Source organism: Trachurus trachurus (genome assembly GCF_905171665.1).
Source record: "Trachurus trachurus genome assembly, chromosome: 4".
Lineage (NCBI taxonomy): Eukaryota > Metazoa > Chordata > Actinopteri > Carangiformes > Carangidae > Trachurus > Trachurus trachurus.
This window is the reverse complement of record NC_139898.1, coordinates 17,359,880-17,372,711: the sequence shown is the minus strand read 5'-3', so window position 1 is coordinate 17,372,711 and position 12,832 is coordinate 17,359,880. Positions and strand designations below refer to the sequence as shown.

General features: G+C 42.1%; 1 protein-coding gene across 1 annotated transcript in view; it reads right to left on the bottom strand.

Annotated features, from left to right (window-relative positions):
* LOC310984884 (myosin IXB) overlaps positions 1 to 12,832 on the bottom strand; it is a 58,965-nt gene that overhangs the window by 32,532 nt on the left and 13,601 nt on the right. The window contains exons 2-4 of the mRNA XM_083970245.1: positions 4,626 to 4,843; positions 3,878 to 4,097; positions 2,984 to 3,493 (exon numbers count right to left, since the gene is read on the bottom strand). Of these exons, the coding sequence (XP_083826371.1) occupies positions 2,984 to 3,493; positions 3,878 to 4,097; positions 4,626 to 4,780 (885 nt within the window). The 5' untranslated portion in view covers positions 4,781 to 4,843. The remainder of the gene's footprint in view (positions 1 to 2,983; positions 3,494 to 3,877; positions 4,098 to 4,625; positions 4,844 to 12,832) is intronic.

The following is a 12,832-nucleotide window of genomic DNA, read 5'->3' as shown; positions in this document are numbered from 1 at the left end:
GTTCGACAGCCAGGATGATTGACAGCCTGGTCGCACATGAAATTCCGTCTCCGCTTCCTTTCGATGACCAGGCCAGCAGCGACCAACCCCGTCGCCCTGTCTGCCCCTGCAACCACACAGCTCTGGACTGGGCTTTACACGCACAGTGCATTCTGGGAGCGAACAGCAGAGCGGCGGTGTGCGTGTGTCTGCCAAAGGGACCAGAACTCTGCTGATGGAGGGGAAAATCTCTCCATCACCTCCCTCCTTCTTCCCTCCATCAGCCATCTGGAACCAAAGACTCTGACAGACTGACACACATCAAGGGACCAACGCTTTCAGAGTCAGACGCAGCTTATTCACATGCATCTTCAAAAGGGAGCAGCAGTTCTGTGAGTGAAAGCTCCAGTACTGACTCAGGGGGAGGGGAGGTGGGGGTGTGTGTGGAGCTGATCGGGACGTGACAGATGATAGATGGATACACAACGGCCGCAACTTAATGTAGCTGCCCACCCTGTGTTCTCGTCATAAATGCTCATGCCAACTGCCTCGTGGCCAATTCTCATCAAACTTCTGTTTCGTGTTTTCTGTTCCCAAGTATATTGTGTGCTCCACTGAACTTTTTTTTTTTTACAGATCAGAGGTTTTTCACTTTTCAGCACCGTTTAGGACTTTGAATAAACCACATTCCACGTAGGGCTTTTCTGGCTAAAAGGCTATTTTTAGCCACTCTTCTGTGAAATAAAACAGAGAAATATGTAGAGATTTACTTCCAGATTAGCTAGAGAGTAGTTAGTTCCCCCACTCCAAGGAGGGCTATTAAACTGAGACTCAGTACTTGGATTTCTGTTTTTGTTTTTTTCTACATTTGGTCGTGCAGAGATAGAGGAGGGTCCCAGGCAGAATTGCATTTTATCTTTTTTTCCATCTCTGGTCACTATATATCTCAAATCACAAACATGCGTCTAGATTACATCGCTCACAGGAAGCACTCACTCTAAAACATAATATAGCCTGGAGTGACACGCTCTCATGCCACCCAGGTCACCACTAACACAAAACATTAAGCGTATCACTGTAGAGGCAGAACAAATAGTCCACAGCGATGAAGATATGCAGTATAAGTTGAGTTAAACCTCCACTGATGGAGTCCTGCAGAGTACAATGTGACACACCACACACACACACACACACACACACACACAATGTAGTGATAAGAGAGTGGAGGAGATGTGAATGGTAAAAAATGACCTCACAATAATAACCCTTGCTTGAGGTCTGACCAGAGGTAAATTCTTCCATATGTGAAAGTGGAGGAGACCCCGTTTCTCATTACAGGGATAAAAAATAAATAAAACGAAGTCAACTCTGTTCTTTGCCACGTAGCTCGGGGATTAAACTCAGGCAAAAACAATACTGTGTAATAATGCAACCATTCCTTTTTAAACAATGTAAAAGCTAACAGATGTCTAGTTGTCTGCACATATTTGTATGCTCCTCTTTTGTCACCAAACACTGAAAGCTGCAGTTTGCAATGAGCACTGGGTATTTAACTGTACAAAGACAGATGACTTCACTCACTGGTAGCATCCTTTACAGTATCTGTTTCCATATGCCTGCTCTTTGTTGTGTGTACAGTATGTGAAAGAGTTAACACAATTAATTAATTTAATGTGGTCAGCGCTGCCTGCCTTTTCTGTATCAGACAATAGTTCACCCTGGTTAAGTCAGGCCACCTAGCAAACAGACCATGACTCAAAAAAACAAAATATAGGCCTTATTTATGAGGCCTTATACAAATATTCAACAAAATAAATAATTCATCAATATATTCCCCACTGGCTACAACTAACAGAAACATTTCAGTTTCAGTTTGGAAGTAGCTTTGGTTTATTCTGTCCTGTCAGCGGTTGCAAAGAGCAAGTTAGTACAAGCAACTCATTTCTCAGAGGAGAAAGCAGGAAGAGGAGCGCAGTCACCTGACCAAAACGGCACCAAAGAAATGCCGGTGTCTGGTCAACAACTGCTCCAAATGAAATTCAAGTTGTTCTTATTTTAAATGGTCAAAAATGTACATAACTAAGGTAATACAATTAGTTAGACAAAAAAAAAAATGTAATTACACATACAACACACAGTGCGGCATCAGTGTTTGTTAAAAAGTTTGTTGACAGAACCAAGAAACGTTTCTGGATTCCCACAGCCTTTTCAAAGACAAGGGGCCACATGAAAGGGTTAATGTCGCAACTTCCCATCGTCTTTTTCATTTCTTCTTTCTGGGTAAACCCGTAGTCTTGGTATAATAGTCTTTACACTTTACACAGACTGCAATACGTCAGTTTAGGACGAAAAAGCAATTCGAGGTCACAGCCTGAAAAAACATTTGCCCAGTACAGAATGGGATCTGATACTTTCATATAATGTTTTATAAGTACTGTCCCTATCCAGTGTGTGTGTGTGTGTGTGTGTGTGTGTGTGTGTGTGTGTGTGTGTGTGTGTGTGTGTGTGTGTGTGTGTGTGTGTGTGTGTTGACCATGACTTATTAAAAGAGTGCTGCCTTTCAGTTCAGTCAAAATGCACTACAGAACAAATACTGAACATTGTGGATGACAGTTGAAAACTGGTGTGACGTTGCTGTTTCAACCACTAAAAAGTGGTAAAAAGTTGGTAAATGTTGTTAGATAATGATATCCGCTAATCTGCATATTCATTACATCATGGCCTTGTTTTTGCTGTCTCCTTAGTAAGCCAATGTCAACCCTTTATCCGATTGCCTACTCACTGTGCTCACATACACAATGGTAAAGAGGTTTAACATGCATGGATTTCCAATACAGTTGTTCTTATTCGTTTTTCTCAGTCTGTTTATAGACAACAGAACAAATGTGAAAAAATGTTGACTGAAACTCAGCGCATCAATATGTTCACCATGTTAACTTCCAACCTATTTCCAAGCTGCTACAGCCAGGTGCCCAACCCCACTGTCTCAGACTTGTCATCTTACCTCTAGGACTGGTCCGGCCCCCAGGATGGTCCTCTCCACCCCGCTGGCGTAGCCCTTCTGGCTGAGGGCAGTCAGGCAGTGGATCAGGAAGTTGGTACTCTGGGTCTTGCCTGAGCCACTTTCCCCAGAGATGACAATGCACTGGTTGACCCTCTTCCTGAGCATGGCGTAATAGGCCACATCCGCAATAGCGAAAATATGAGGCTCCAGTTTGCCCAGCTGGTGGTTCTCGTACATCTTGACGTATTTAGGGTTGTAGATGGGCAGGAACTTGAAGGGGTTAATGGCGATGAGGATGCTGCCTGCATAGGTGTAGATCTTTTTCTTGTAAAAGCGTGTGCGCAGGTTATTTAATATTCTGTCCTCATTGAGGACAGGGAGGTTGCAGAGGTCTGCAAAGTCATCCTGTGGAGGTGGAAGGAAGCCCCTGGCAGCGAGCCGCTGAGCCTCCTGCTCCTTCAGCACAGATGGGAGGTGGACATAATGGATAGAGCCATCATGGTTCCTCTCCTGGATCAGGGCAAAGAAAAGGACAATACCAATTGTAAAACAGTTTACTGAGCACAATATTAAAATATTCTGGGACAAGCCCAAATGATACCTAACATACGGGGGAGGTGCTCCTGTAACACTGTCCCTAGAAGGGTGGCGAGATATTGGGAAACATTTTGCATGAAACAGTTTTACCTTCCTTTTTTGTTTAAGTTTTCAAACATCTGTGTTTAACATGTTGCCTAGGCTGAAAACTTGTTTTTGTCTCTCACTGAAAACTGCAACAAAGAGGAAGAGAGAGCAGAAGGAAGCAGAATGCAATAGTCAGACCGTGGGAGGCCTTCTCTTAGCGGTCCACGTCTACCACATCTGACAGAAGAGATAGAGTGCTGTCGACTCTACCTGTAGTAAGAAGTAAAAGCCGAGGCTCTGGGGGTGTTGCTCCTGGGCTTTCCGAGGCCACAGCAAAACCCTCTGTACCGGCAGGTCTCCGGCCTCCAGCACCCACTCCTCCCCACCAGATTCCTTCACCTCTGCCAGCACATACATACGACCAGGGTCCAGCCCCAGTGTCGTGGCAACGTCCGAGATCACAGAGGCAGCTGTTGCATCCTTCTGCACTCTGAGTAGTGGATAAAATAATCATTAAGTTTGATAAGTACTGTCTTACAGGCCGTTAATTATGTGATAATGTCAAATAATAAAATTAATTGCGTAGAAATGTCAAGAAATAACCTAGAAATAACGGTCAATTTCATAGTAATGTCATGTTTTTCATAAAAGCAAAAGATTACACATGCTTTTCATGCTTTGAATTTTTCGGGAAAGGTCAGAATTTTTCTCAACCAAGTCCTTAAAATTGAAAATTGAATAAATCAGGGCTATTTCTACGCAATAAATCTTTACTTCTTGGCTATATTTCTAAGATTATTATGAAATTATTTCTGGGCTATTTCTAGATATTATGACACAATTAATTGTTATTTCTAGGCTATTTCTTGACATTATCACGTAATTAATGGCCTGTTGGCCAATAGTTCCTTTATTTAATACATTTGGAGTTTAAATGAAGTGATCATCGCTGCTAAAAAAAACTAAACTGTTGATGCTAATTTAACATTAATTTAATGGTAACTCTGTGAACACTCACTTGAGGTTGCAGCAGGTGGTAGACTGGGTAGCCAGCCGTGGGTAGATCTGGAGAATATATGAGCGGCCATCTTGATCATTGGGGTTAGCTGGCCCGCCTCCCCCTCCTCCACCTGCATTCGTTGCCACGGTGGCAGCGCCATCTCTGACACTCATCCTGGGCCCGGGGGAGTGGCCTCAGCATGCCGCACCCACTGCTTCCCTCTCACCACGCAGCACCTGACAGGAGGAGGAGATGACAGGTTGATTAATCCATGCGGGTTGCTTTCACCTGGATGATGCACACTGATGACTACTGACACTGAACCATGGTAATAGGGAAACATCAGTCAGTTTACAGTTAAAACATCTGTGATGAAAGGGAGAAGACTGACGGTCATGCCAATAATCATCTATCCAATTCTAATAAACACTCAGCTCTGGTGCACTGCCAGTAAAAACACAGCAAGAGAGCCTCGATAGTGAACAGTTTCCAATATAAAGAATTGCAGCTTTCTAAAAGGCTAAACAAAGTGTCACTGCAGCTCTGAACAACCATTTTAAAATTCAAACAAAATAGTTGATTTTCAAACAAAGTCTAAAACCACATGGGAAGCCCATCCTTGGTATCGGACCCTCTGCATTTTAGATTCTGCACACGATGCAACTTTGCTACAGAGATCTGATTATCATGGAAAAGAGGCCCAGGTCGGTAAATGTAACAGTTTGATAGGCAACAGATAAATAAGCAACAGATCATCTGTACGGCCTGGTGAAAGTCAGTTATTTACTTGGCTGAAAATGGCTGTGGCCTCTTTCCCTTTAATCATGAATTAGAATTATCATGTGACAAATCAAGTGAGACAACACAAACTGGAAGGTTAGAAATGACATCAGCAGCACCTCATGCTGTACAACAACTAAAATAAGGGATGTCTAAAGTGCCACTTTGACTCCAGAGATTACAGATTACACAAAAAGGTGTCGATGATCCGTCAAATGTATTAATTTCATTGGCTGCAAACGATAGCTACGTACCACCAGATTAACATATGAATCATTTGTGTTTTTTTAATTCACAAAACACAAGTACACTGCTGGTGATTGTAATGGTTATCATTTGGAAGTGCTGTCCATCTTTGTGGCTGACAAATCAGAAAAAAATTATGATAAGAGCAAATCTGCTTGGACAAAAACATTTCCGTATCTGCATGGGGAATAATCACTCAAAAGACCTGAGATGAGGCCTAAATCATGTGTGTGCAATCATATCTTATCTCAACCATCAACTTGTTGAATTAATACCTCAACATGTTGATGTTTAGTTGTAGGAACAAGTCTTTTCTCAGCTGATGTTGAAACAAGAATTGTTTACTCTCAGTATGTGACGTGAGCCCAGAGGAGAAAAGACACTAAAAATGTCAAGGAAAAATATTTTGGAAAAGATAGCACCATGATATGGGACATAACAAAACATTTTCAGATGGTAAATAATCTGAAATTGAGGCAAACTTCAAGATATTTTAATTTGATTATATTTCCCTGACAGAAAGCCAGAGTTTAAATAGGAGTTCATGCAGCCTAGTTCCAGTTTATGGTTTTCCTCACATCTAAAAATATGCTTTAGTCATAAGGTCAAATGAAATTAAACTGTACTTTAATTTGGAAAGAAACAAAGAGCTGTATTCCTGTTGCTACACACGCCTGTGTACATGGCCCAGACATGTGCATCAGTTGTGGCAATGATGGTATTTCATAACACTGCGGCACGCTGTCATCACATCAAGCACTTAGGTTCGCCACTGAAACTTTACCGTAAGTTGCAGCTGCAGACGCTGCGCAGAAATCGAACTCTTCCGCTCAATGACTGCAAACAAATGGCAAATACAGACCACACTGAGGGGTAAACCTCAAATAGTGTAATGACTGCACACTATTCACTCTCACACAAGACACCTACATTGATCTATGACGTAGGACTCAGCAGCAGGATAAAGTGTTTAGCGACTCCTCACCACAACAACTGTCCCTCCGTCCAAGAATAACTCCATTTTCTTTTCCTGACCGAGTCCTGGTGCCAAAGGTCTTAAAACACCACGTAGCCCTGAGCAGGCCATTAACCCAGAACACAGAGATTTGTTGAGCCCTTACTATGGATATCACTCATTTCCTCGCTGAGGTGCAACTGCCTTGAGGATGTAACAGACTCTTTTATGAACTAAGTTACAAAAAACTAAAAGGATGAATGTTGTACTGCTGAATCACAAGACAGTCATCCATGCTGTAAAATTAACTGGGGTCATAAAGGCCCTTTAAGTACAGCGCGGTTTAAAAGGAGAGATGGACAATAACGCATCATGCACACCAATACAAACCACTCCACGTCCATTTTGGTTGATAAAGTATTTATCACTAAAATGAGTTGATGCACTTTGGACTTTTTTTTATTAATTTTAACTCTCCACAGTATGGGTCTCTCATTCATAAAAAAGATCTGTGTGAAGATTTGCACATGAAGCCCACGCGACTAAAAACCTACGATAAAATAAGATCAATGAATGCCCATTGCCAAGTGCCAACCCATCCTAAATTGAGAGAGCGCGCTCCCGGTGATCAGTAATTAGCATATCCCAGCCCATGAATAGTCATATAAGGATACATGACCACCATATACTGTAAGGAGGTAGGTGCATCCTGTCCGCCTGTGATCATGATGCAAAAAGGGAGAAAGAGAGAAAAAAGATCGGGATCGGTGAGTAAAGAAAAATATTTGATTTTCATCTGCTAGTGGTGGTGTGGCTGGGACAGGTGAATCGAAGGCCTGGAAGGAGGTAACAGATGTAGTGAGTAAAGTGTCCTCGTTGGTTTAAAGAACCATTGAAGAAGTAAAGCGAAAACAGTTCGAATTATGAAACATTGAAAAAAAAAAAAAAAAACACAAAACACACATAAGAACTACAACAGCCACAGGAGGAGGATGCTCTTCACAGCCTCAGCTGTCTGCCACAGAGGAGCGCATCGCTGCCGGCATCAACACATGAAGTTGTGTAGGCAGGATACATTCTTACTTATAACTTATAACCCTTATGTAAAGTGTTTCCTGGTTCGCATCATTAGATTGAGGCTTGATGCGTATGTGCATGTCTGATCCCTAAAATCTCTCTCTCTCTCTCTCTCTCTCTCTCTCTCTCTCTCTCTCTCTCCAAATATTGCAAAAGTGTTTGCCATGTTTAAATTACGTGTTTCAAAGGCATCTGTGTATTGTGTGCATAGCAGAGAGCAATACAAATTAAAATTGTAATTTCCAACAGTGACAAGCAATATTTATGTGCATTCCTAAATTTAAAGCAGGTGTAGATTTTGTTAGTAGCTATGAAAAGATCGTAGATGAAAGCAGAAATGCACTTTAATTTCCATCCGCACACAGTTTACACACAACTTCATTCCGCTCATGTTTCATGAATGAGACCTTATGTGGGCGTTTCTTCTGTGAGGTAGGCTACGACCTGTTTTTAGCAGCCTGAACAGGGTTTTATCAAACAAGGAATAGAAAATAGAGTCAGTTACAACTTTCACATGCTCAACGTCAATGCAGAAGTTCAACACATGGTGATCTTCAACTGACACCACATGTTTGTGCTAAAATTGTCTCTTGTTCTTGTCGTGAAGACAATAAAGCTTGAAGAAATTAGCTGATTTACAACGGTATAGATATCTGCAGCGTGCACACGAAACAAAAAGTTGGTTCCAGACAAGTGTAGCAGCTTTCCACACCACAATCTACTGTGCACTAGTTAATGTCTGTAGAAAACCATGTATGGCTACCACTGCTCTGTAATTTGCACTGAAAATCGTTGTACAACCATACTTCTTTGTACAACTGCAAGTTCACTTCACCCCACACCAAAATTACTGACAGCGTCAGTTGCTAGTGGTTACTTGGTCAGACTGACATGATGACAGTTTTACATCATCGCAGTTTCACAGAAACCCCGGTCCTCACCTCCGGTTGGTTTAAAGTCAACTCTTTGAAGCAGTGCTGAGGTGTTTCAGTTCAGATTCAGACTAACATCAAACTGAAGCACAGGCCAAAGGAACACAACCCAGGTTAATGCTGTGTGTGATGCAGAATAGTGATCTACAGTTGCATGTGCATGAGAGAGACAGCAGCTGGGTAGCGTTTGTTCTAAAGATGGATTGTGTAGTGTGGCTTTGCATCAGTAATGCATGCTGTGTAAACTGTAAGCCCCCTTTGGGGAAACAGGAACCTGGTTTAAATCACTGTATGGCAGGCAGACTGCAATGCTTTGGTAACCTGATCCAGGGTCGAGTCCCGTAAGCCTACAGTTTATCACTTTTACCATTTGAGCAGAGACGGTTTATTTTCTCAACCTGAAAAATAAGAAACATTATAGTCCCAGATATGCCCAAAATAAGCAAGCCTCGGGAAGAGAGGGTCCTGAAGACGACTACATGCATTATGAAATCAAGCTTTCTGTTTCTCCATTACGAGGTTTATTTTCACTCAAACTTTCCAGTGACTGATACAACTTATTGTACTTGTGTGTTCTGTGAAAGCCATTTCACAAATGAATCTTTCAGCTTAGATAAGAGGCCAGCTCATTTTGATCGTGTGAAAAAAATATCTGAGTGATGGTGTCAAAGATAATGTTTTGTGTCTTCCTCAACTGTTTAACCATGGCAACATTAGATGACTAAACAAAAACAATATACATTACCAATTGTTTCAATCTTTCAGATACTGTTTCCCTTTTGTCTTCATGATGCATATTTGAGCACTGTCAATCTTGAGTTTCTGTTTGTAATTACTCATAAAAAGCAACAACAGGAAGTTGTACTATGAATGAATCAAATACAAAACTGCACAACAGGGATATCTTGACAAAGCCAACTCTGGAATCATTTAGGTCAGGGGAGAGAATTAGAGGAAAAATAGAGCAACTTGAGACTCATGAGCTTGTACCTTTGCCAGGCTAGCTGACCACAGTCCCAAAAACATGCAAGCCAGTAAAACGCCAAGGCATGCAATACTGCAGCGACCACAAAAGACAGCATCATCATTATCCTCCATCATGGCCTCTGTCTGGTTTAAATCTGTCCCTTTAACTCCCAAGCTGCTCTATCAACTAGTTTCAAAAGGGCAAAACACAAAGCTACAGTATCTGTGTGTGAACATGAAGCGTTTTATCTCAATTTATGTCGCTGTGCAGAGAAGGCGGATGGGGAGAGAGAGAGAAAAAAAAAGCTTGAATAAAACGGTAGCGACAGAGAGAAAACTGAACAAAGGAAAAGAGAGGAAGGCAACGGGGAGGGAGAGGCAGAGGCAGAGAGTGAGAAAGGTAAACATCTAAAAGTGAGACAGAAAAAGAGGGAGGTCCCAGGGGACAATCAAAGGAGACGGAGGCTTTTGAGATAATTCTGCTTCCTGCGTGTAGAGGAGATCCTCTGTGAGGATGCCCGGCATTCCTCAGATAAGACCCAGGGTTGTCTGCTCTGCGTAGGCTTAGGCTGGCACTTCACTGGCTCATCGGGGGCGGAGAGGAGACACTAGAGCAGCTGAAGGGTTGAGGGCCCGTTTTAGCTCCTGTAGGCAGGAGGAGGTATTAACAACAGCTAACAAGCTCCTTAAACCAGACGTTTTTAAAAAAAAAAAAGAGGCACCACTCATCCCTGTTAACTTCATCCCACCTAACCCCCTAATTATCCAGTAAAGGAGAACAGGCTTTTCAGCAAATTAAATCCACTGTACGGCCATCAGGAAAATAAATGTAAAGTTGGTCTACACACAGAAAGGTTACTCCGCTGATTCATCAACACAAGAGATAATGAACTGAGCACAATTAACGTCACATTCTGACAAATTAGGTTCAGTACTTCCTCATTTATTTTGGTTTCGACCACACATGGTCATGTCCAGACTGCTGCAGTGATCTTCAATCCTCTGCTGCATGCGGGGGGGGGGGGGCTATTACACTATTACACACAGTTGTCTGGGGGTCAATATCTCACTGAGCCACAGCAAAGTTATGGACAATTCTATATGCTTCAATTCAGACGGGCACAGTTTTAAAAGAGCAATAGTGTAGCCCACTGTAGGGCTGGGCAATATGGCAAAAAACTTTATCGCGATATATTTTTCCCATATTGATCAATATTTCAATTCGATATGTATTTTTTGCTGATGCTGCCAGTTCAAGCAGCATCCTGACCGAGTCCTGAAGAAACCAGAGAATGTGTTCAGTTTGGGAGGATGACATGAGTTCATTGAGGGTGAAACAGTTCACTAATACACATTTTGATTTGATTTACGTTTTTTTGTTGTTGTCTTTTTTCTACAATACATCAGCTCTAAAATGTGTCCATCACGAGGCTTTAGTCTTTCTATTTATTTGAACAGGTTGTCGATAAATATTTAGCTTTTTACTCTGACAGTTTTATTGCTCTGATTCGGTAACTATGAGCGGAGTTCATGTCAACTCAGGTGATCTGCAGGTTGTTGTTTCACTTCGCCGGTGCGTGTCAGCGCCACACACCCTAGCCCACTGCCAAATTAAGAGGAGGGGAAAAAAACAAAAATCAGCTGCATACAAGAAGCACTTGTCCAACTTCATTATAACTGCAGCTGAAATGTTGTTATGAGAGGGAGTTGTTTGACAATCATTGACAAATTAAGCCATCCAGGTCTTACTCACTCTCTCCTCTCCTCTCCCAGCTCCTACTTCATCTTCCTCATCCACCCTCAAAGAAAAGGGCAAAAAGGCTCCACCCAGAGAGCATGAAGGAAGAGGAGGAGCCATGGTAAGTCTACAGTGCCAATTAGTGGAGAGAAAAGAAATATTTTGCCTTTATATGGCCAGTAGTTGTAGTGTTTATGATCTAACTTAGATGTGTGAAAGCCTTGAGTGTTATGCTCTTAGTCTACACTACACACAGTAAATTTTCTCCTTAATGGACCTCCCAAGGCTGATGCACACTCATTCACATGTACATGGGCTGTGTAAACAGAGCAGCTAGTCAGTGCTGAAACACCACCGACTGACTATGATCTGGCAGGAAGTGAATGACCCAGTGACACATTCAGGGTCAATGAACTCCGGCTGGAAAATTCTCTCCGTTTCTCACTAATGTCAACTCTGTCTCAGTCCTCACATCTCTCCACAGTTTTATGTCTCACACACACACACACACAGAGAGAGAAGGAGGTGAACCAAAAGGAAGTACGTTATGATGTCAACAGTGTGTGTGCGGAGCAGAGATATGGTGACTCCCAGCATTCCTCTGCAGCATCACAGACGACTAAATCTCATGAGTCAGGCCCACAAGCAGCTCCCAACATGGGCTGGACTAGTCTGACATGACAATGGGAGAAGTGAGGGGGCACAGCAGGCTGTTACAGTCTCTCGTTGAATCAAATACTGTAACAAACTACGACTTTATACCTTTTAACAGACAGTTTACCTTCTACCAATGTTTATGTAGAGAATATGCAATTATTCCGTTAGTTCGGTCGGTTTATCTGCTCAATATTTACCTAATTATACAAGTATCAGCCAGAGTTTAACTATTATCTGATTTTTGAATGTCTCACAGATTAATCAACAAAGAAAATGTGGCTCTGCGAGAATACTATTAGATTTAATCAGGCAGAAGCCAATTCACACATGCACACTGGAAAAGAAAATCAGGGTTCAATGTCTCAAGGAGAAGACACCACATATGTGGAAAGCCGAGTATTGATTGAACCACCAACCCCTGAGATTCATGGTAAACCACCTGAGATGCAGTCACCTCAAAGTTTCATGCATGAGACGGCATGGATCAATCAAATCCCAGAACGATTCGACACAATGAAACCACAGAAGGCATATGGCTGCAGCGTGTACAGTCAATGCGTGACTGTGTCTGACATCATCGTTACCTAGAGTCTCCTAGAGTCAGCAAGCCTTTATCTGTTTGCTTCTCACCTACTCTCTGTGCTCACAATACATGTAGTATTTTAAAGGCATAGTAGCTTCTTTTTTTTTTTCTTTTTTTTTTACATATAATTGTGTGAGGTCGGTAAGTAAATGGTTTGTCATCCAATGAACATTTAATGTGTTCCTTTACATTATAACTATTGTATTCAAGCATACAAGCACAGTTAAGAGTGCACACTGTAACGCCACAGCCTCAGGTCAGCGGAGTGAAATAGAAAGCGACAAAACAGTA